Raw genomic sequence first — 21,024 nt, 5'->3', positions numbered from 1 at the left:
AGTACCATACTGTCTTGATGACTGTAGCTTTGTAGTATAGTCTGAAGTCAGGCAGGTTGATTCCTCCAGTTCCATTCTTTCTCAAGATTGCTTTGGCTATTAGAGGGTTTTTTGTATTTCCATACAAATTGTGAAGTTATTTGTTCTAGTTCTCTGAAAAATACCATAGGTAGCTTGGTAGGGATTGCATTGAATTGATAGATTGCTTTGGATAGTATGCTCATTTTCACTGTATTGATTCTTCCAATCCATGAACATGGTATATTTCTCCATCTATTTTTTTTTTTTCAAGTATCACAATGTTTATTGATAGATACAAGTATGTAAAATCAGGGCATGAACATGACTTGATAAATTAAGTAGACTTAATTTTAATACTATAATAAGAGGGACCAATTCAAATTCTCACCATTTGTTTCACACCCACAAAGACCACTTCAAGGGCATTTACGATCTCTCAAAACTGATCAGTTTTGTGCAAGTAAACCATGTTTCTTTTAAAAAGACTTGTGCACTTGCCCAGGCTCAAGGATATTAAAATCTAGCACATAAAGCCCATTACTAGAGGTAGAAATACAGGCAATATACTATTATGGCAACAACCATCAATTACAGTTAAGAATTTTTCTGTAACAACCAAATGGATAATCAAATATTGCAACAACTCAAGTATTATTGAACAAAGTGCATTTCTACAGTATTCAGTGTTGCTATTCAGTTTTCTAACTTAAAACAGCCTATGATAACTGGCAGCAAAGAAGATCCTTGCAATAGACTGCCTCTGCTTGAGAACTTATGATGTAATTATTGCATGCTGCTAATATACTATCTAAACATTAAAGATACTCCTAAAATATTTGATGGTAGACTATGATTAAGACATTACACTACAAAAAAAAAACCTTATGCAGAAGGAAATCCTAACTGACGTGCTTCTGCTTTTAAATATTGTGAAAACATTACAGTGGAATGAATTTTCGCAGTGGTTAGGTCATAGCAGTTACATCATAGCAACAGTATGTTTTGCACAATTTAAGGCTTTGGCTGGTTCTTTTAGTCAGCTTCTTCCTCTGATTCTTCTTCTTCAGCAGTTTCTAGCCAGGTTAGCCACTGATTCACCTGGAACAAAGCTTTGCCTTTCCCTGGAAACTCTTGGGTTATATCTTCTTTCCAAGCCAAGAAAGCTTCTTCTTCAATAATTTCCATGTCATAGAAGTGAACAAAAAAGCGGAGTAACATGCCTTTTGGGAAGTTGCTGTTGTAGCAGTGCACCTGAAGAGCATAGAGGGCACTAACTTGTAGATCAACATGATCATGAAGGAATTTCTGCATTACTGGCTTGAAGGAAAGAAGCAGTTGTTTTTCCTGCTCTAACTGTTCTTTGGAAAGAGCAGAGGAAGAATCTGTTTCATCACTGGGTGGGTTTACTTCACTAGAAATGTACTGTAAGAAGCTAGTCATTAAGATGTTCACAAATCCTTTATCTACATGAAGTTTGGGAGAGATGTTATCTTTAATCCATTTATATATGGTTTGAGGGGATGTATCCAGCTTTATTTGCTTTAACAGTTCCTTCTCCAATTTGAGAAGTGGGAATAAGAAACTCAGTCCCTTTCCTTCCAAGATCTCCAACATGCGGCCCTTATTTTGATCAATTTCTGGGAGCATTTTCTGCATATTGACCTTGCTTTGTTGGAAAAGCTATGTTAACCATTCTCGATCTTGTAATTTAGCTAATTGCTGAAGACAAAGTAAGAAGAGAGGAAAATGGGTGCCACTTTCCAGTGGTTGAGCTAGTTCTGAAATGCTCACCAGCTCCGAAATGATAGCACGAGCTGCAAACTGTGCTAAATATGATTTCACCAAGGGGATGTCAACCTCCAGTTTGGGGCACTGGTCCAATACATTCAGGAAAGCCTGCATGAAGTTGTCACGTGTGGCTATCCCTTCCTGTTTGAGTAAACTGATCAAAGAACTTGCTTTTTCTTTATCTTCATCACTTCTGTCCAGTGACAGGATGATTACTTTGCTTAACATCTCAGGAAGGAAGTGTTTAGGACCTCTCATCTCTCTTACACCACTGACAGCTTCATTTGCATTTCCACTATTCAGGTATTCAGTTACAACAGTTTCGGTTAGTTTAAGCAGTTCTTCCTTTGATGGTGGTGGTTTTTTACTGGTCTTGGCAGGCTTTTCCTGGATAAGTGGTGGATTAGTTTTGAGACCAAGCTGAGGTGTCTGTCCCAGAGGTGGCGTTTGAGTGCGTGGTGGTTGTGCACTAGGAGGAATCATAGTTATCTGGGGCTGAAGCTTTGGCACTTGATTTTTATTCATTAGGAAAGACTGAGCAGGCCTCAAGCTAATCTCATCTGCATTAAGCTGTCCTTTCTTAGAAAACCGAGGTGGCATATCCTTCGACTGTCCTTGCAGCTGGGATAAGAGTCCCTGACTCTGGTTATGGTAGAGCTGGCTTAACCCCTGGCTTTTCATAAACTTGCCTCCCATCTCCCCAAACTGCAACTGTGTGGGAGGCATGATGTGTCCCCCATGGCCATTGAAGAGCTGATTTGAACGATGGCGCCCCATGGTGGGTGAAAATCTATCCTGGATAACTCCTGGACCAGTACCAATTCCACTTCCTGGCATTTGTCCAAACATATCAGCAAGTCCTCCAAGTGGGTCCCTATCCATTTTCATCCTGGGTGGCATAAACGGTCCCTCCAGAAAGAAGTCACTTCTCATCCCTTGAGCCATAGGAGCAGGAATAAACACTCCTAGATCTTTTACTGCATCTTGACGGATTTGATTGATCGTCTTTGGTCCATTGTCAAGAAAAGCTTTGCGAGGAATCCAATGGTGTTCTCGCAACTCTACGGTATCCTGCAGCAGGAAACGAATCCTCGCCGGCAATTCCTTACTTAACATCAAGGAGCACATTCGGGCAAAGTACTGATCCATTAAGGACTTGGCTCGTTCATGGTCTAACCTAGGTCCCACTGTCCTCATTATCTGACAGAAGCACTCCAAATCCTCTCCCATATCTTTGAGTTGGACTCTCTTCTCTTTTTCCAAAAGTGTTTTGATGCACTTATGAAGGATAGATTCACGAATAAGATCAAGCTTTCCAAGTTCTCCAATGAATTTGATGTTCCCCAACATCTTGATCTTGGCAATAGCTCTCTGTTCCTCCTCCTCAGGGAGGAGGGGATTTTCACGCTTATCATAGACATCAACATTTCTGGTTCGGTTTTCAAATTCATCTTGTAATTTGGAAATTAGGAGGCGTCTGAATGTTGTGCTTTGCTTCTGTCCTGGTTGACCCTCTGCTGCTGGGCCATCAAAGTTTGGTGCATCTTCTGCCAATCGCAGACATAGCTGAGCATACAGTGAGCTATACTTTGGCTCTTCTAGGGCTTTGTCCACAATCAGCAGTATGACCCCTTTAAGGATGAGTTTAGACTCTACACCCACATTGAGGAGCTCAAGGCATAGCTTGTCAAACTTCTCAGGAGTAAGCTTATTTAATATGCCTCTTACTTTCCTGAAGATTGCATCATGTCGTTCTTTTTCATTTGCCGAGTTGTTTGCTGCGGAGTTGTCATCTCGTCTAGTGCTTCGTGCAGGAATCCATTTCTGAGCGTTTTGCCCTGGGGTTTTCCCCAGGAACTCGCTGTTGCCAGCAGTCTTGGGATAGTGCTGAGGTGCACCCCTACTTCCTCCTCCGCCCGAAGAAGCACCGAAACGAGAAGCACCCCCTTCTGCGATTGCACTCTCCACTTTGGAGGCTTGACAATGAAGAATCTTCAAAAGAATAATATTAATGGATGGGGTGGGGAGGGAAGAGGATGGGAGAAATGAAAAACCTTCACCGAGAACTCAGCAGCTGCCACCGCAGCTGCCTCCTCAGGATCGGGTCGTCGGGGACGCGGAAGGGAGCGGGAAGGGGAACGGAAAACAAAAAAGGGGGAGGGAAGGGGGAGGAAGGAGTCGGAACCGGCTTGAAACAGCTCAGAAGAGTCGCTGCTGCAGCCACCACCCGAAACTCGCGGCCACCTCCATAGAGCTCCGACTCGCTGCTGGCGCTGAGGCGTGTCTGAAGCCGAACTTATCACTCTAGGGCCTTCTGCATCTATTTGTGTCATCTTTGATTTCTTTCATCAGTGTTTTATAGTTTTTTTATGTATAGGTCTTTTGTTTCTTTAGGTAGATTTATTCCTAAGTATTTTATTCTTTTCATTGCAATAGTGAATGGAATTGTTTCCTTAATTTCTCTTTCTGTTTTCTCATTGTTAGTGTATATAAATGCAAGCGATTTCTGTGTAACAATTTTATATCCTGTAACTTTACTGTATTCATTGATTAGTATTTTCCAGTGACTAGTAATTTTCTGGTGGTGTCTTTAGGGTTTTCTATGTAGAGGATCATGTCATCTGCAAACAGTGAGAGTTTTACTTCTTCTTTTCCAATATGGATTCCTTCTATTTCTTTTTCTTCTCTGATTGCTGAGGCTAAAACTTCCATAACTATGTTGAGTAGGAGTGGTGAAAGTGGGCACCCTTGTCTTGTTCCTGACTTTAGGGGAAATGCTTTCAATTTTTCACCATTGAGGATAATGTTTGCTGTTGGGTTATTGCATATGGCTTTGATTATGTTGAGGTATGTTCCTTCTATGCCTGCTTTCTGGAGGGCTTTTTTTTTTTTTTTATTTTTATCATAAACGGATGTTGAATTTTGTCAAAGGCTTTCTCTGCATCTATTGAGATAACTATATGGTTTTTATCTTTCAATTTGTTAATGTGGTGTATCACATTGATTGATTTGGAAGCAATATTTAAAAAGTTTAAAGCAATAAGAACTAAGAAATATAAAGTATTTATATGAATAAAATTATAGTTATAAAAAAGGCCTTTTATAAAGATTTTGTGTCCACAGTGGAATATCTAAATGTGAAAAACAAAACTATTTAGATATTAAAATAGAACCATAATCCATATGGGAGACTTCCATAAATTGTTTTGATATACATAGTAGGCAGAAAAGTCATGCCTAGTGGATGATCTTATTTCACTTAGTAAAACACAAAGATAGTCAGCTATTTGGCCTGTGTCAGATACCTGCTATTTCAGTTATTTTGTTTTGTCTATTCATTGTATATTTAGGGTTTACAAAGAGACATATAAATTATTTTATGCAATTGTGAAAAACATTCATTTTTATTTTATTAATTTTAGAATGTTTTATTAATTTTTCTCTTAATCTGTCTTACACAGCAAAAGTTAAGGAGCTACTAAGATTATGCTCTATGTCAGTGATTTGATCTCTTCTGAATAGACTTCTCCAGGGCTCGGAGCTCCCAGCTGTTTACCCATTTGGTTCGTGTGTAAGAGCAAGTAGGAAACCATGCTTCTACATTGCCAAATATGCCCCACTGTCAGGAGCACACAGCCAATGATGCTGAGGAAACCATAAAGTAATGTTTGAAAGATAATTCAGAATATGTTCTTTCTACATGCTGGTGGGTATGCTGATATTTTACACAACAAGAAAGAAACAACAACAGTGAAGGACAAGCAAAAGTTATGTTATTTTATATAGGATTTAATTTTTGAAACCTTTAAAAATGCATTGTATTTTGCAAGTTCTCACAGAGAGACCACTAGGACCCTAGCAAGAAAAATAAATATAAACCCTATTACCTGGATCTTTAAAAATATGTTTTTAAAATATAGAAAATTTAGAAAGAGAACCTTATTTAAAAATATACATGAGCTGATAAGACTAATTCAAGTAACATGAAATAAAGACATCATTCAGGGGAAAAATGTGGGCTCAGTCATGTCCAACTCTTTATGACCCCATGGACTGTAGCCTGCAAGGTTCCTGTGCCTATGGGATTTCCCAGGTAAGAATACTGGATTAGGTTGCCATTCCTATTCCAGGGAATCTTTCCCACCCAGGGATCGAACCTGCATATCTTGCATCTCCTGCATTGGCAGGTGGATTCTTTACCACTGCACCACCTGGGAAGCCCCTGTAGTTGGAAACACTATGTTTATTTGAACAGAGAAGCATGCTCAATGTGTAAATACCTCTTTATTTAGTAAGTCCAATTTTCATACCTTAAATTTTGGTATAGAGGAAGCAACCATTTTAAATATTGTAAAGAGATTCCTATGGAGGGAGAAGGGACTCCTGAATCTGGATAGCACCACAGAAGCTGCACTGGATGGAGCATAACAAAGCTTCTGCACACCAGTTTTAACAGAGAGTTCCAGGGCCCTTCTTTGACCCCTGAAGGTAACTCAGCTGAGAAGGAATTAAGAACACTGGAAGCATGAACCAAGGCCAGACCAGGTGTTAGTACCTTAATTACCTACCTTGCTTACTTCATGCCAGCCACACTCAACTCCATCCTATTTCTCCAACATGCCATGCATACTCTATGACTTTACATTGTCTATTTCCATGCATGGAATGCTCTTCTCCCTTTATATCTGTTGGTTTAATTTTACTCTGCCTCCAAGTGTTTGCTCATATCTCATCTTCACGTTGATTCCCTGTAAAATACTGCAACCTGCTCATCACCCATATCAGGGATCCCAGTTTGCTTTACCCTATGGCCCTTTTCATTTTATATTTATAATATGCTTCCCTCACTATATAATTATATCCTCTCAATACACAATTTACTTATTTCCACTCTTGCCTGCCTCTTCTGCCTCCTAGGATATATGCATCCTGAGGTCAACTGACTTCATTTTAACTGTAGCTTACCACAACAAATAATATCTGGCACATAATAGGTATCTGGCAAATATTTGTTGAATAAATGATTAAAGAGCACATCTTAGAGACTGTGCTCTAAACAATTCAGTAAACCACCAGTAGTACAATTGTGCAAATCAATGTAAAAATATAACTATAAATGGGCTCTTTACTTAATTCTTAGTTACTATTTCTCCAATATTCAGAGGATATGACATTTAGCAACAATTTAAGTTGCATCCTGATTCAAATCCAAATTCTCCTCTACTTTTTTAGTTTTCTAATATTGTGTTACTCTTTGGCATATCTGTATCCAAAATTTGTTTTTTAATTTATTCTTACCTCAAGTATTATAAGCAACTTATTAAAGATCAATAATTAAATGATCTTTATATATAGGTATCCTCAATGGAGTTTTTATTAGCTGGTTATTTATGTGTGATTTTTTTATTCTGTTTTAATGTGTTTTAGTACTAGAATATAAAAGATTTGCCAAAACTAAGAAAGAAAAACTACTGGAATATGCTCACCTCCCCCAAAGCATTCTGGATTAATGGTGTAAGGGTTTTGTTTATTTTTGTGGCTTTGGGTGGGACAAAAATAACTTGTGTTCACCTATGACTGAGCAAATTTCCTTCTAACAAATTCTATCTCAGATAATTTTAGTCTCCCTTCTGATACCCTGTGTACTGTTTGTCAAACCTACATTCTCCAAATCCTCCCTCTTCCTATAGTATCTGTATTAAACACTAAGGTGTTGCTCTCTACTTGTGAATTGTGATATATGATACCTGTGTGCATGCTGTCCTGTTCAACTCTTTGTGGCCCCATGGACTATATCCCTCCAGGCTGCACTGTCCATGGGACTCTCCAGGCAAGAATACTGGAGTGTGTTGACATTTCCTACACCAGGGGATCTTCCCAACCCAGGGACTGAACCTTAGTCTCCTGCATTTCCTGCATTGGCAGGTGGATTCTTTACTACTGTGCCACCTCCACATTTCAAAAGCATCAATTCTTTGACTCTCAGCTTTCTTTATATTCCAACTCTCACATCCATACATGATTATTGGAAAAACCATAGCTTTGACTAGATAGACCTTTGTTGGCAAAGTAGTGTCTCTGCTTTTTAATATGCTGTCTAGGTTGGTCATAACTTTTCTTCAAGGAGCAGGTGTCTTTTAATTTCATGATTGCAGTCACCATCTGCAGTGATTTTGGAGCCCCAAAAGGTAGAAGTCTGTCACTGTTTCCATTGTTCCCCATCTATTTGCCATGAAGTGATTGTACCAGATGCCATAATCTTAGTTTTCTGAATGTTGAGTTTTAAGCCAGTTTTTTCACTCCCCTCTTTCACTTTTATCAAGAGGCTCTTTAGTTCTTCTTTGCTTTCTGCCATAATGGTGGTGTCATCTGCATATCTGAGGTTATTGATATTTCTCCCAGCAAACTTGATTCCAGTTTGTGCTTCATCTAGTCCTGCATTTTTTCATGATGTACTCTGCACATAAGTTAAGTAAGCAGGGTGATAATATACAACCTTATCTGTAGTTCCATGTCCAGTTCTAACTGTTGCTTCTTGACCTGCATACAGATTTCTCAAGAGGCAGATCAGGTGGTCTGATATTCCCATCTCTTTAAGAATTTTCCAGTTTGTTGTGATCCACACAGTCAAAGGCTTTGGAATAGTCAATAAAACAGATGTATTTCTGGAACTCTATTATTTTTTTGATGATCCAATGGATGTTGGCAATTTGATCTCTGGTTCCTCTGCCTTTTCTAAATCCAGTTTGAACATCTGGAAGTTCATGGTTCACATATTGCTGGAGCCTGGCTTGCAGAATTTTGAGCATTACTTTACTAACATGTGAGATGAGTTCAACTGTGAGGTAGTTTGAGCATTCTTTGTCACTGCCTTTCTTTGGAATTGGATTGAAATCTGACCTTTTCCAGTCCTGTGGCCACTGCTGAGTTTTCCAAATTTGCTGGCATATTGAATGCAGCACTTTCACAGCATCACCTTTTAGGATTTGAAATAGCTCAACAGGAATTCCATCACCTTCACTAGCTTTATTCATGTTTCACAAATTTAAGGAAGTATATATATATATGTATATACACACACACACACATGTGTGTGCACTTGTGTCATATTGTAACACCTATCTTTAGAAAGTTTCTAATTAAATCTTTGAATAATAATTTTTATCAATGTATCATAAATTAGTATTTAAGTATGTACTAAGAAGCAAGGGAATCAAACTAGGTAACTGCAAAATTTTCACTTGATAATGTAACTTAGCTAATTATTTAGACATGTCAGTTTCTGACACTATCACCTTTGCAAACCAACTATCAGTTATAAACTAAAGATTGCAAGATTTTTGATAAAATTAAATAATATGTCTTATGTTTCAAACTTCAGATGTTAAAACAGTCTACTCTACTGTTGATTAAAGATAAACATTAAAATGACTCTGGATGACTTAGAAAGGTTATGTCCATCTTCATAATATTTGTGGAATGTAATAATGTAAATACTTTCATTAATTTATAATTCTAGCCAAGGCATTTTAAAATGTGTTAATTATACTTTAGTCTGTTGTGGTAAAATATGGTCTTTTAAATGACTTATTTTTTTTTTGTTTCATTAACTTTTATTGATTTTAAAAAAGTCCAAAGGATAATTTATCCCTCCAGCTTTAAGTTATAATTCATATAAAAATTTTAGATTAAATATAGTTTGAATACTATTTTCCTGGAGAAGGGAATAAAATTAAGATGTTAAAACATCCTTATTAAATATTCAAATTATATTTTGTGACCTCTGTCACTATTTGGAAAAAAGTACATATATATATATATATTCTCTGGCAGAGCTCAAAAGACCATCCTAATAAATGGCCTCTTAATATTTCTTATTGATGTTTTGTTTTGTGAACTTTAGTCATCATCTTATTTTTCTCCTGCTGTGTGTTACATGGTGTTAGAAGAGGTGATCAAGAGGATGTGACCTCTGCTTGGCCCTCCAGCTGGACCCAGGCAATCGAAAGCTCCCTCCTCTGTCCTTGGAATATATATTCTGTCTACTGTTCCCACATCAGGAGCTATTCCAAGGTCATAGGAAGGTGGTGTTGATAACATCTGAATGGAATAGGTGATTGAACCTAATTCAAGTCTCTATAAAAACTTTTAAGATTCTGGCAGGTGAGTGTGGAGATCTACTCATGTTGTGGCCTCTCAAGACAAACCTAGTAGGTAAATTTCCCTCCTTATTAACACTGCCACATACCAATCTGGAGTACTACCTCTTTTGTCAGTCTCTTCTTATCTTCTGTGTGAGGGACCAGTTTGTGAAAGGATGTATGGGTTTACTTAAACAATATGTGGGTTTTTTTTTTTTTAATCCCTATCCTTGCAAGAAGAAAAAAGCAAACATCATTACCAACCCTTCCAGAATCAATAAATATTTGGAAACAAAATGATATATGAATTATTCTTCAAGATAATAAATTAACATTTGCTAATTTTATTTTATTTCTTGTGGACTTTATATGAGATCACATAACATGAAATCCTGAAGTTAGGAAGATCACTAAATCATTTCTCTTAATCAAACCTTCAGAGCCAAAAAATGTAAAATAAGTTTTTAATATTTATATATTTCAATGTTTTATTAGAATTCAAATACATTTAAGGTAAATTAAGAAAAAGAGGGAGATACTCACATCAGAACTAGAAAAATCAAAGCAACAAAATAAGGATAGTGCTACAGAGAATCAAAATGAAAAAAAAAATGTATTGGAGAAGGAAGTGAATGAGTTACAGAAATTGACACAGTAGATAAAAGATATACTCAAATCATGATATTATGACTATTTGTACCAGGGACAAATTGGGGTGTACTTTACGTATTTGTAAAATTACTATCATTTATTGGTAATTGTCTTGCTGCAAAATTAGGTTAAATTAAATTAATTATTGGGTTCCTTCTATAGTTCCAAGATTTTCTTATAAGCTAGGAAACACTGCAGATACCTAAGGTTAAAAATTAGTCAAATGGGCTTTCAATTTCAGCTCCAAGATGTAAAGAGTCTGGAAGTTGACATTAGCAAATGTTGGACAAACTCAGAATCAATGATCTTTCTTGGATTCATCCAAGGATTGAGGTTGCCTGGCCAACTGCCATCCAATATTTGGAGAGATGAAGCGTACCCAGAGAGATAGAGCAACCAAGATCTGCTTACCTGAAGCCAGTACTGCTCTTTCTGATAATTGCCTGTATTGAAGTTGGCTGATACATTCTGCTAAGAATATTAAATGCTACCACACATTCATTGTCAAGTCGGAGCATTCATCAACTCATCCTGTCACAAAAGGAGCAGGAGAGACAAATATCAATACAACCACAGGCAATATTTTCTGAACAGTCTCCTGATCAGCAAAATTTTAGTGATGATGGAGCTCTTTATATCATAGATTAATGTCCTGCAGCCTGACTTTATTTGTCTGGGTAGAAAAAAGAGGGGGAGGATATACAAAAATACAGCTCTGACAGTCAGGAACTGGCCTGTTGTTGCTAGGCGCTAACCTGTCAGTCACACTATGTAATTACAGCTAGTTTTTGTGTTCTACTGAATATAAAAATTTTCAGAATACAAACAGTAGTTAAGACCACTCTTTGATCTTGATATATTAAGACAAACATAAGACTGCTCCACAGTCTTGAAGTGAACTTATATAAAACAACTGAAATCATATAAAAATAAACTACAACAATGACCAAACATTCACCTATCCTAATATAAATGGCCACTGTTTCTTTACCAATTAAAGATCCATCTGTCTATAGCTCCCTGTACGCAGTTACCAACAGTCATTCCTATCATTTTCTAAATAACACTTTTTAAGATACCCAATCATAGAATTAAAACCATTTCCAGACAACACCTATTCCAGAGCAAAGCATCACTTTCTCTAAACTGATAAATCTAATAATACCTCTTACCAAGGAGTCTTACAATGCTTCACAACGTTTGATTTCTTTCTTCACAATGAGTCAATAGTCAACTTTTTAAAATTTTGCAGTGTGTGTTCATGGGGATCTCTAGCTAAAGAGCACTGACACCTGGAATAAGAAAGATTTTACTCTGATATGAATAGCACGTTATTATTTCATTGTGAGGAAGTAATCTTCCAGTTTGAAGGCCATTTCCACTTCAATTGTCTTCTTTCCTTAAAGTTATCTATAAATCTTTTATTGTCTTTAAAATTTTATGCTCCATAGAAGTACCTATGTGTGGTCAGGCCATGCATGCCCAGACCCAGAGACCCCAGGGATCCTGGCTGTCAGGTTGAGGTGGGGTGGGGCATGTGCAAGCACAGTTTACTCGCAGCTCATCTGCACTCTGGAATCCAGGACCTTTTAGCCTTTGTGCATAGGAAATCACCACAGCCCTAAGGTCATTTTTTGAGAATGTGGATTCTGCACACTGCACTCCAGATGCAGAGCTTTGTAGGTCCTTTGAGCCAGATCCTTTAAGGCCTTCTGTGGGGAAGACACACAAGGTCTCCTTGGGAGTCTGTTTTCCCAAGTATCTCTAATCAATGGGTTTGTTAGCATTGCTTTGGTTGGCAGGGCTAAGGAGTTCCCTTGGGGTCTGGCTGCAGGGGAACAAAATTCTGACTGACAGAGGGCTGGGCCTTAAAGAAAACTGTGTGCCTTCCCCTCCAAAATCCCATCTCTGGCCCAGTATATCCCTACAAGCACAGGAGCCAGGGACAGATCCTGTGAAGTCTGGAGTCTGGGTCATGTCTGTATTAAAATGGGTTTTCCTTTTCTCTATCAGTTTTTAGCATTATCTTATCCATTTTAATCTCTTTATTCTTACCCTTGTACTTGGAGCAATCTTTCAGAATTTGCCTCCTTTTGTTCTTTGGTTTTTCCTCAAATAACAAATATATATTGAACATCTCTAATATTAATTAAGTTTTATAAACTTAGATACATTTTGGTGCTTCCTTTTCACCTTATGCTCCATTTAATTTGTTAGTTTTGTCTTTGTATTTCTTGCTGTTTCTTCCTCATTTCCCTTCTTTCTCTACAACCTGGAATTGTTAATTTCTACTCAGGATTTGTGTTCATTTTTTTAAGAATCTCAACCACTACCTTTTTGTTTTGTTTTCTTACAGCAAATCAGGTTAAAGATATTTGTTTGTCTTCCTGTAAGTCTGTGGAATGGAATCTCTACTTCCACCGGTCCACTAGTCATTTTCAATTGTTAATTCATACCTTATTTTTCTCCAGTAATATGATACAAATATGTCAAGAATGTATGAATGGGTTTTTTTCTGGCTGTATTCATTGACCAGTGTATGCTAGTTGAGTTTTCTTTCCAGGGTTGTCCTGTAAGTTCTGCTATAATTTGGGGGTATGGGACATCTATCTGGTCTGGTTCTGCTTTATTGAATTTGGGTACTGCCCTGCCCTAGCTCCCTGTTTCCGTGAAGATTCAGAATAGATAGATGATTTGATATGCTCCATACTCTTGGCATGCATCCTATCAGAGACTTTTTGTCACAATACTAATAATCTTCCTAACTGAACAAAATGAATAAAATAAATGGGCTTCCCAGGTGGCACTAGCAGTAAAGATTCTACCTGCCAATGCAGGAGACATTAGAGGTGCAGTTTCTATCACTGGGTGGGTAAGATCTCCTGAAAGAGGACATGGCAACTCACTCCAGTGTTCTTTCCTGGAGAATCCCATGGACAGAGGAGTCTGGCAGGCCATAATCCATAGGGTTGGAAAGAGTTGTACACAACTGAAGCAACTTAGCACACACACATGTAATTGAACTCTATATGTTAGCGTTGCACCTTCAAAACTGCATGCTTCATTAACAACATCTCTCCCCGGCCTTAGTATGTTCTGGGCAGTTTTAACTGTATATTGTGTCTGTGAGTATGTGTGTGTGTGTGTGTGTGTGTGCCTGTATACCTGTGCCATTGGGAGAAGAATGGTAAGTTGTCTCTCAAGCATCTGGCTTAAAGACAACTTGCCAAAATGCAATTCACTGCAACTCAACTCATTGAAAGGTATTATTCAATAAATGTCCAATTTTTTTAGTAACACTTTTGCTAAATAAAGCTTTCTTCACTTTATTTACATGAAAATTTATAGTATTTCATAGGGAAAATGTGCCTATTTACCAAATATATATGTATAAATTGCTTTTTCTGGATATATATTTGATACTTTCAGTTCAGTTCAGTCCAGTCGCTCAGTCATGTCCAACTCTTTGCGACCCCATGAACCACAGCACGCCAGGCCTCGCTGTCCATCACCAACTCCCGGAGTTCACTTAAATCCATGTCCATTGAGTTGGTGATGCCATCCAACCATCTCATCCTCTGTTGTCCCCTTTTCCTCCTGTGCTCAATCTTTCCCAGCATCAGGGTCTTTGCAAATGAGTCAGCTGTTCGGAGGTGGCCAAAGTATTGGAGTTTCAGCTTCAGCGTCAGTCCTTCCAATGAACACCCAGGACTGATCTGCTTTAGGATGGACTGGTTGGATCTCCTTGCATTCCAAGGGACTCTCAAGAGTCTTCTCCAATGCCATAGTTCAGAAGCATCAATTCTTCTACTCTCAGCTTTCTTTATAGTCCAACTCTCACATCCATACATGACCACTGGAAAAACCATAGCCTTGACTAGATGGACCTTTGTTGGCAAAGTAATGTCTCTGCTTTTTAATATGCTATCTAGGTTGGTCATAACTTTCCTTCCAAGGAGTAAGCGTCTTTTAATTTCATGGCTGCAATCACCATCTGCAGTGATTTTGAAGCCCAGAAAAATAAAGTCAGCCACTGTTTCCACTGTTTCCCCATCTATTTGCCATGAAGTGATGGGACCAGATGCCATGATCTTAGTTTTCTGAATGTTGAGCTTTAAGCCAATTTTTGCACTCTCCTCTTTCATTTTCATCAAGAGGCTCTTTAGTTCTTCTTCACTTTCTGCCATAAGGACAGCATCATCCACATATCTGAGGTTATTGATATTTCTCCCAGCAATCTTGATTCCAGCTTGTGCTTCTTCCAGCCCAGCATTTCTCATGATGTACTCTGCATATAAGTTAAATAAACAGGGAAACAATATACAGCCTTGATGTACTCCTTTTCCTATTTTGAACCAGTCTGTTTTTCCATGTCCAGTTCTAACTGTTATTTCCTGACCTGCATACAGGTTTCTCAAGAGGCAGGTCAGGTGGTCTGGTATTCCCATCTCTTTCAGAATTTTCCACAGTTTATTGTGACCCACACAGTCAAAGGCTTTGGCATAGTCAATAAAGCAGAAATAGACATTTTTTTGGAACTCTCTTGCTTTTTCAATGACATAGCAGATGTTGGCAATTGATCTCTGGTTCCTCTGCCTTTTCTAAAACCAGCTTCAACATCTGGAATTTCATGGTTCATGTACTGCTGAAGCCTGGCTTGGAGAATTTTGAGCATTACTTTACTAGCGTGTGAGATGAGTTCAATTGTGTAGTAGTTTGAGCATTCTTTGGCATTGCCTTCCTTTGGGACTGAAATGAAAACTGACCTTTTCCAGTCCTATGGCCACTGCTGAGTTTTCCAAATTTGATGACATATTGAGTGCAGCACTTTCACAGAATCATCTTGCAGGATTTGAAATAGCTCAACTGGAATTCCATCACCTCCACTAGCTTCATTTCATCAAGAATGGCTAAATTTAGAGCACCTGTATGTTTTAAAAAATCGTTATAGAATGGAAATTTCAAAGTGACAGTAAAGAGAGTTGAGTAGACAGTAGTTACGGTAGATGGAATTATGATTATGTTTATTGTGGAGAGAAATGTGATATGGCCTCACAGTGTGATTTTCCTTGTGGATGGTGTCTTTTTCTATGTGTCTAAGTTCTCCCTCTTTCTTCGTGTCCGTTAATTTTCCCCATAGTAAAGAACACCACTTGATTGTGGTCTAGCTTATTGTCCATCTCCTCTACACTGAACTCTATAAAACAGGGGCTTTGTTTTGTTCCCTTCTGAGTTCTTAATGCCTAGAAATAGGGTATGCTCAACAATTAAAATAATAACTGTGGTAGATCATTCACTTTTCCCACAGCACATCCTTTGTAGGAAAATTATACTTCCTTACTTCCTGGGACAGGGTTTAGTTACATGATTTGCTTTGGCCAAAAGAATGTGAGTAGATGGCTGGCTAGCCCATTCTAAAAGAGATTTTAACTGATTCATAGGACAATGAACAAGAAATAAATATTTGTCGTGTCAGTCAGTGAGTTTTGGGGTTGGTTATTTCATGGCATTACTATGCCAAAGGCTGAAAAATACCATAATTCATACATATAATACTTCCTATAAAGAAGATACTGCTAATAATCCATCACATATTTAACATATATATGAATATTATACACACACATATATATAACTCATATATATACATAACACTCGTATGTATGTGTGTGTGTGTGTATATATATATAAATATATGCACACATTTTCAACCTGTTATGAGGTAGCTATTATTATAAGCTAAGTTTTACAAATGAGAAATCTGAGGTGCAGAGCTTAAATAACATACTCAAGTTCATATATACTACCAATTGTGAAGATATGAATTAGCTTTTTAGCTCCAGAATTAGGGTCGTCAGATTTAGCAAATAAATATTTACAAAATGTTTACTAAATAAATTTATGTTTACATAAATAAATAGTTACAGAATGTTGATTAATTTGAATTTGTTATAAATGATGAAAGACTTTTTTAAAGCATATGTTTGTTCCAAATATTGTAAAAGTTCCTTGTATTTGTATATAATCTTATCCAGAGTCCTTTTTAAACATATTTACACATTCTAACTAGGCCATCCAGGCTGCTATAACAGAATACTACAAACTGATGGCTTATAAACAACAGAAATGCATTTTCCACTGTTCTGTAGGCTGGAAGTCCAATATCACGATGGTGGTAGGGTCAGTGTTTGATGAAGCTCCATTTCCTGGTTCATAAACAGTCATCTTGTTCTCACATGGCAAATGGGAAAAGGGAACTCTGTGGGGCCTCTTTTATAAGGGCACTATTCATTCAGGTGGGCTCCACTCATACGACCTAATGACCTCTTTTATATCCTCAAATTGTGAATTTTGAAATATGAATTTTGGGTGTGTACAGACATTCAGTCTATAGCACATTTTAAAAAATACTGCCAAATCTCATAATGAATATCCAATTAATGCTTTCTCATATAGAAAGGAGTAATATTAATTATTCAAGTGTTTTTTGCATTTACAAATTTGAGTTATTTTGCTATACAAAAATGGGTATAAAGAAAAAAATGGCATGCTCATTTATTTAAGAGCCAAAAAATGGGATTGTGATAAATTGATATTGTACCTGATTTTTTCTGAATTTGGTCAACTGTACGTGCAGCTCCACTCACTTAAGTCAAAATAGAAATTATGTACTATGTTTACAGAAATAAATCTCAATAAAATGAAAGTGAAAGTGAAGTTGCTCAGTTGTGGCCAACTCTTTGCGACCCCATGGACTTTAGCCCACCAGGCTCTTCTGTCCATGGGATTTTCCAGGCAGGAAAACTGGAGTGGGTTGCCATTTCCTTCTCCAGGGTATCTTCCCAACCCATTGATCGAACCCAGAAAATCTCAACAAGTAGTACATAATTATTTATAACTACCTACTATAAAACAAATACTACTATAAAACAAATAAGGAACAGATATAGTTTACTTTATTTTTTCATCCAAAACATACTTTCAGAAAAGTGTTTTCTGTGAGCGAGGCACTATTTTATATGCTGAAAATAAATCTTTCTGTTCTCAGAGAGTTATAAAATAATAGTCATATTACCTACCCTCAAATAGTTGACTTGAAAACTATACACATGCACATCACTTAGAAAACTGGTGCTTTGAGTAAAATCAGAGTTGAGTTCAATGATGCACATCAACGATCCCATATTTTACTTCTCTCAGTTTGCTGAGTTATAGTTGTCTTCTGACTTCAGCTATCAGAATAAAATAGCCCAATATTAATTACAAATAAAACCATGCTTCAAACAGGGCATAGAATGGACACTTACAGAAATCTGACAGAACATGGTGTTCTCATTTTAAAATTATTATAGCCCCTCCTTGTCAAGGATTACACAATATCTTAGACTTAGAACTTGTGACAGACTCTACAATAGTACCAAGTAATTGTAGTTAAACTCAGTCCTTCAACTTTTAAAAAAAGAAGCTCAGCCACAAGCCAGGTTTACTCAGTTCTACATCTTTCTATGGACTTCCCAGCAGGCTCAGTGGTAAAGAATCTGCCTGCCAATCCTGGAGATGGGGTTTGATTCTTGGGCCGGGAGGATCTCCTGGAAGGAGAAATGGCAACGCACTCCAGTATTCTTGCCTCAAAAATCCCAAGGAGAGAAGAGATTAGAAGGCTACAGTACATGGGGTTGCAAAGAGTTGGACACGACTGAGCATACATAAACATTTAATTATATTAAAAGGCATCAGGTGGTAAAATGTATTTTCAGAGAAATTTGGAAAATAGAGCAGAACTTATAGTCCTTTGAATTAGAAAATAATTTACTGTTAAGTTGATATTTGAATTTTTATCTTTACAGAGTAGTAGGTGTTAGCAGGCAGACAAACTTAGTTTCCAGAGGTATAAAGAAGTTATTCAGCATGAAATAGTTATGGAATACAAGTTCATGTCCCCAACTCACAGTAAGGCCAACAAACTGAAATACCAGAGTCTGGAGCAGAGAAAGGTTTTAGTGTAGGGTCAAGCAAGGAGAATGTGTAGCTTATGCTGGAAAAAAAAAAAAAAAATTGAACTCCCAGATGGTTTTCAGAGAGGTTTTAAAGGTAAAATTTGGAGTGAGGGCTGCAGAAAGTATGACTTTCTTCCAATTGGTTGGTAGTGGGGTTAATACGGCCATGTTCCAGGAATTTTGTGCTCAGTCTGAGGTTACCGTCCTCCACTTGGGGTAGTGAAGGTAGAGGGGGGCTTAGTTCCTGCAAAAGAATTAAAAGATAATGTTATTTATATCCTTTGAACAAGAACTAGAATCCTGCTTTAAATGCTGCACTGCTGTTTCTTGACTGGCCCTGCCTTTGTTTCTGCATTCTTTTAAGTCCCTGACTACTAACTGTTTGCATCTGTGTTTTGGTCCTCAGGGACGGTCTGGGAAGCTAAAACTTTTACGTTACAAGAAAGAAATGGGGGCCCTGAGAAGCCTTTGGGGCCCTGGAGGGTCTCACAGGGTACTGCTAAAACTCATCACGTATGTATGTATTAGTCGCTTAGTTGTATCCTTTGCAACCCCATGGACTGTAGCCTGCCAGGCTCCTCTGTCCATGGAAACCTCCAAGCAAGAAAAAAGTGGGTGGCCAGTCCCTTCTCCAGGGGATCTTCTAGACCCAGGGATGGATCCCGCGTTTCCTGCATTGCAGACAGATTCTTTATCCACCGAGGCACCAGGGAAGCCCACCATGCTTGGGGAATGTAAAAGAGCTGAATGTAGCTGCAGTAAAGGAAGTTTAATTTGAATTGGGTCTTTAGAAACTGGGCTCCCTATTGGCCCAGGCGGTAAAGAATCTGCCTGCCAGACGGGAGACCCAGGTTCCATCCCTGGGTTGGGATGATTCCCCTGGAGAAGGGAATGGTTACCCACTCCAGTATTATTGCCTGGAGAATTTCATGGACAGAGGAGCCTGGCGGGCTACAGCCCCTGGGGTTTCAAAGAGTATGACGACTGAGGACTAATTTTCACTTCAGTTTCACTTTATAAATCACGAAGAATAAGAAAGGGAAGCAGCTCACATGTGGCAGAGAAAGACGCAGGCCCCAGGCAGCCGGCAGCTGCCCTGCCAATGAACAAGCTGTGTGAGGCGGAGGAATCAGCAGAGAGGCAGAAGAGCAGGCGAGCAGGTCTGAGAGGCCCCGGAAGGTGGGGCGTAGCCGGAGGCGCCTCTTCCGGCTTCCTATTTGGCCACGCCTGCGCAGTCATCCCTCTCGGGTCTGGAGCCTCTGAAGCGCTGGCATGGGGCCAGAGTGCGTTGGGGTTTCATGACCGGCATCCTGGGCGCCACGGGTCTACTGGGCTTGCGTCAAGGCAGGCAGCAGCGCTCCGAGACAGCGGCGCAGAGGCGCTTCTGCCAGGTAAGTGGTTACATGGACAATTGTACCTGTGTTGTTGAAACCATGGATAGATTAAATGATTAGACGGTTTCCCTAAGACTTCTGAAACTTCTGGAATGTCAGTACTTTAGCTATTACAAGGTAAACCTGAAAAAAGCCGTGTCCTTTCTGGAATACAAACCAGTGTGGCAGTTCCTGAGGGCTTAAGACAGTGAGCTACAGCTCAGTCTATCAGACTCTTTGCGACTCCACGGACTGCAGCACGCCAGGATTCACTGTCCATTACCAACTCCGGAAGCCTAATGAAACTCACGTCCATCCAGTCGGTGATGCCATCCAACCATCTCATCCTCTGTTGTCTCCTTCTCCTCCTGTGTTCGATCTTTCCCAGGCATCAGGATCTTTTCCAATAAGTAAGTTCTTTACATCAAGTGGCCAAGGTATTGGAGTTTCAGCTTCAACATCAGTCCTTCCAGTGAATATTCAGGACTGATTTCTTTAGGATGGACTGGTTGGATCTCTTTGCAGTCCAAGGAACTCTCAAGAGTCTTCTCCAACACCACAGTTCAAAAGCATCAATTCTTTCGCCCTCAGCTAAATATATAGTCCAACTCTCATATCCATCCGGCTACTGGAAAAATCATAGCTTTGACTAGATGGACCTTTGTTGGCAAAGTAATGACTCTGCTTTTTAATATGCTATCTAGGTTGGTTATAGCTTTTCTTCCAAGGAGCAAGTGTCTTTTAAATTCATGGCTTCAGTCACCATCTACAATGATTTTGGAGCCGCCCCCTCCCCGCCCCCCTCCCCCCCCCCCCCCCCCCGCCCCCAAATAAAGTCTGTCACTGTTTCCATTGTTTCCCCATCTATTTGCCATGAAGTGATAGGACCGGAGGCCATGATCTTAGTTTTCTGAATGTTGAATTTTAAGCCAACTTTTCCACTCTCCTCTTTCACTTTCATCAAGAGGCTCTTTAGTTCTTTGCTTTCTGCCATAAGGATGGCATCATCCGCATATCTGAGGTTATTGATATTTCTCCCAGCAGTCTTGATTC

General features: G+C 38.7%; 1 protein-coding gene across 1 annotated transcript; it reads right to left on the bottom strand.

The window, feature by feature from the left end:
* Window positions 1–276: 276 nt before the first annotated feature.
* LOC122693154 (eukaryotic translation initiation factor 4 gamma 2-like) lies at window positions 277–19,837 on the bottom strand. Its single transcript, XM_043900742.1, is given in 2 exon segments — window positions 277–3,875; window positions 19,651–19,837. Coding segments are annotated over 2 exon segments (3,009 nt in total). The 3' UTR covers window positions 277–1,053.
* Between the last annotated feature and the right edge of the window lie 1,187 nt (window positions 19,838–21,024).

The sequence above is a fragment of the Cervus elaphus genome, chromosome 5 (genome assembly GCF_910594005.1).
Source record: "Cervus elaphus chromosome 5, mCerEla1.1, whole genome shotgun sequence".
NCBI classification, from domain to species: domain Eukaryota; kingdom Metazoa; phylum Chordata; class Mammalia; order Artiodactyla; family Cervidae; genus Cervus; species Cervus elaphus.
Note: the sequence above shows the minus strand (reverse complement) of the source record. Positions and strands in the feature narration are given on the sequence as shown.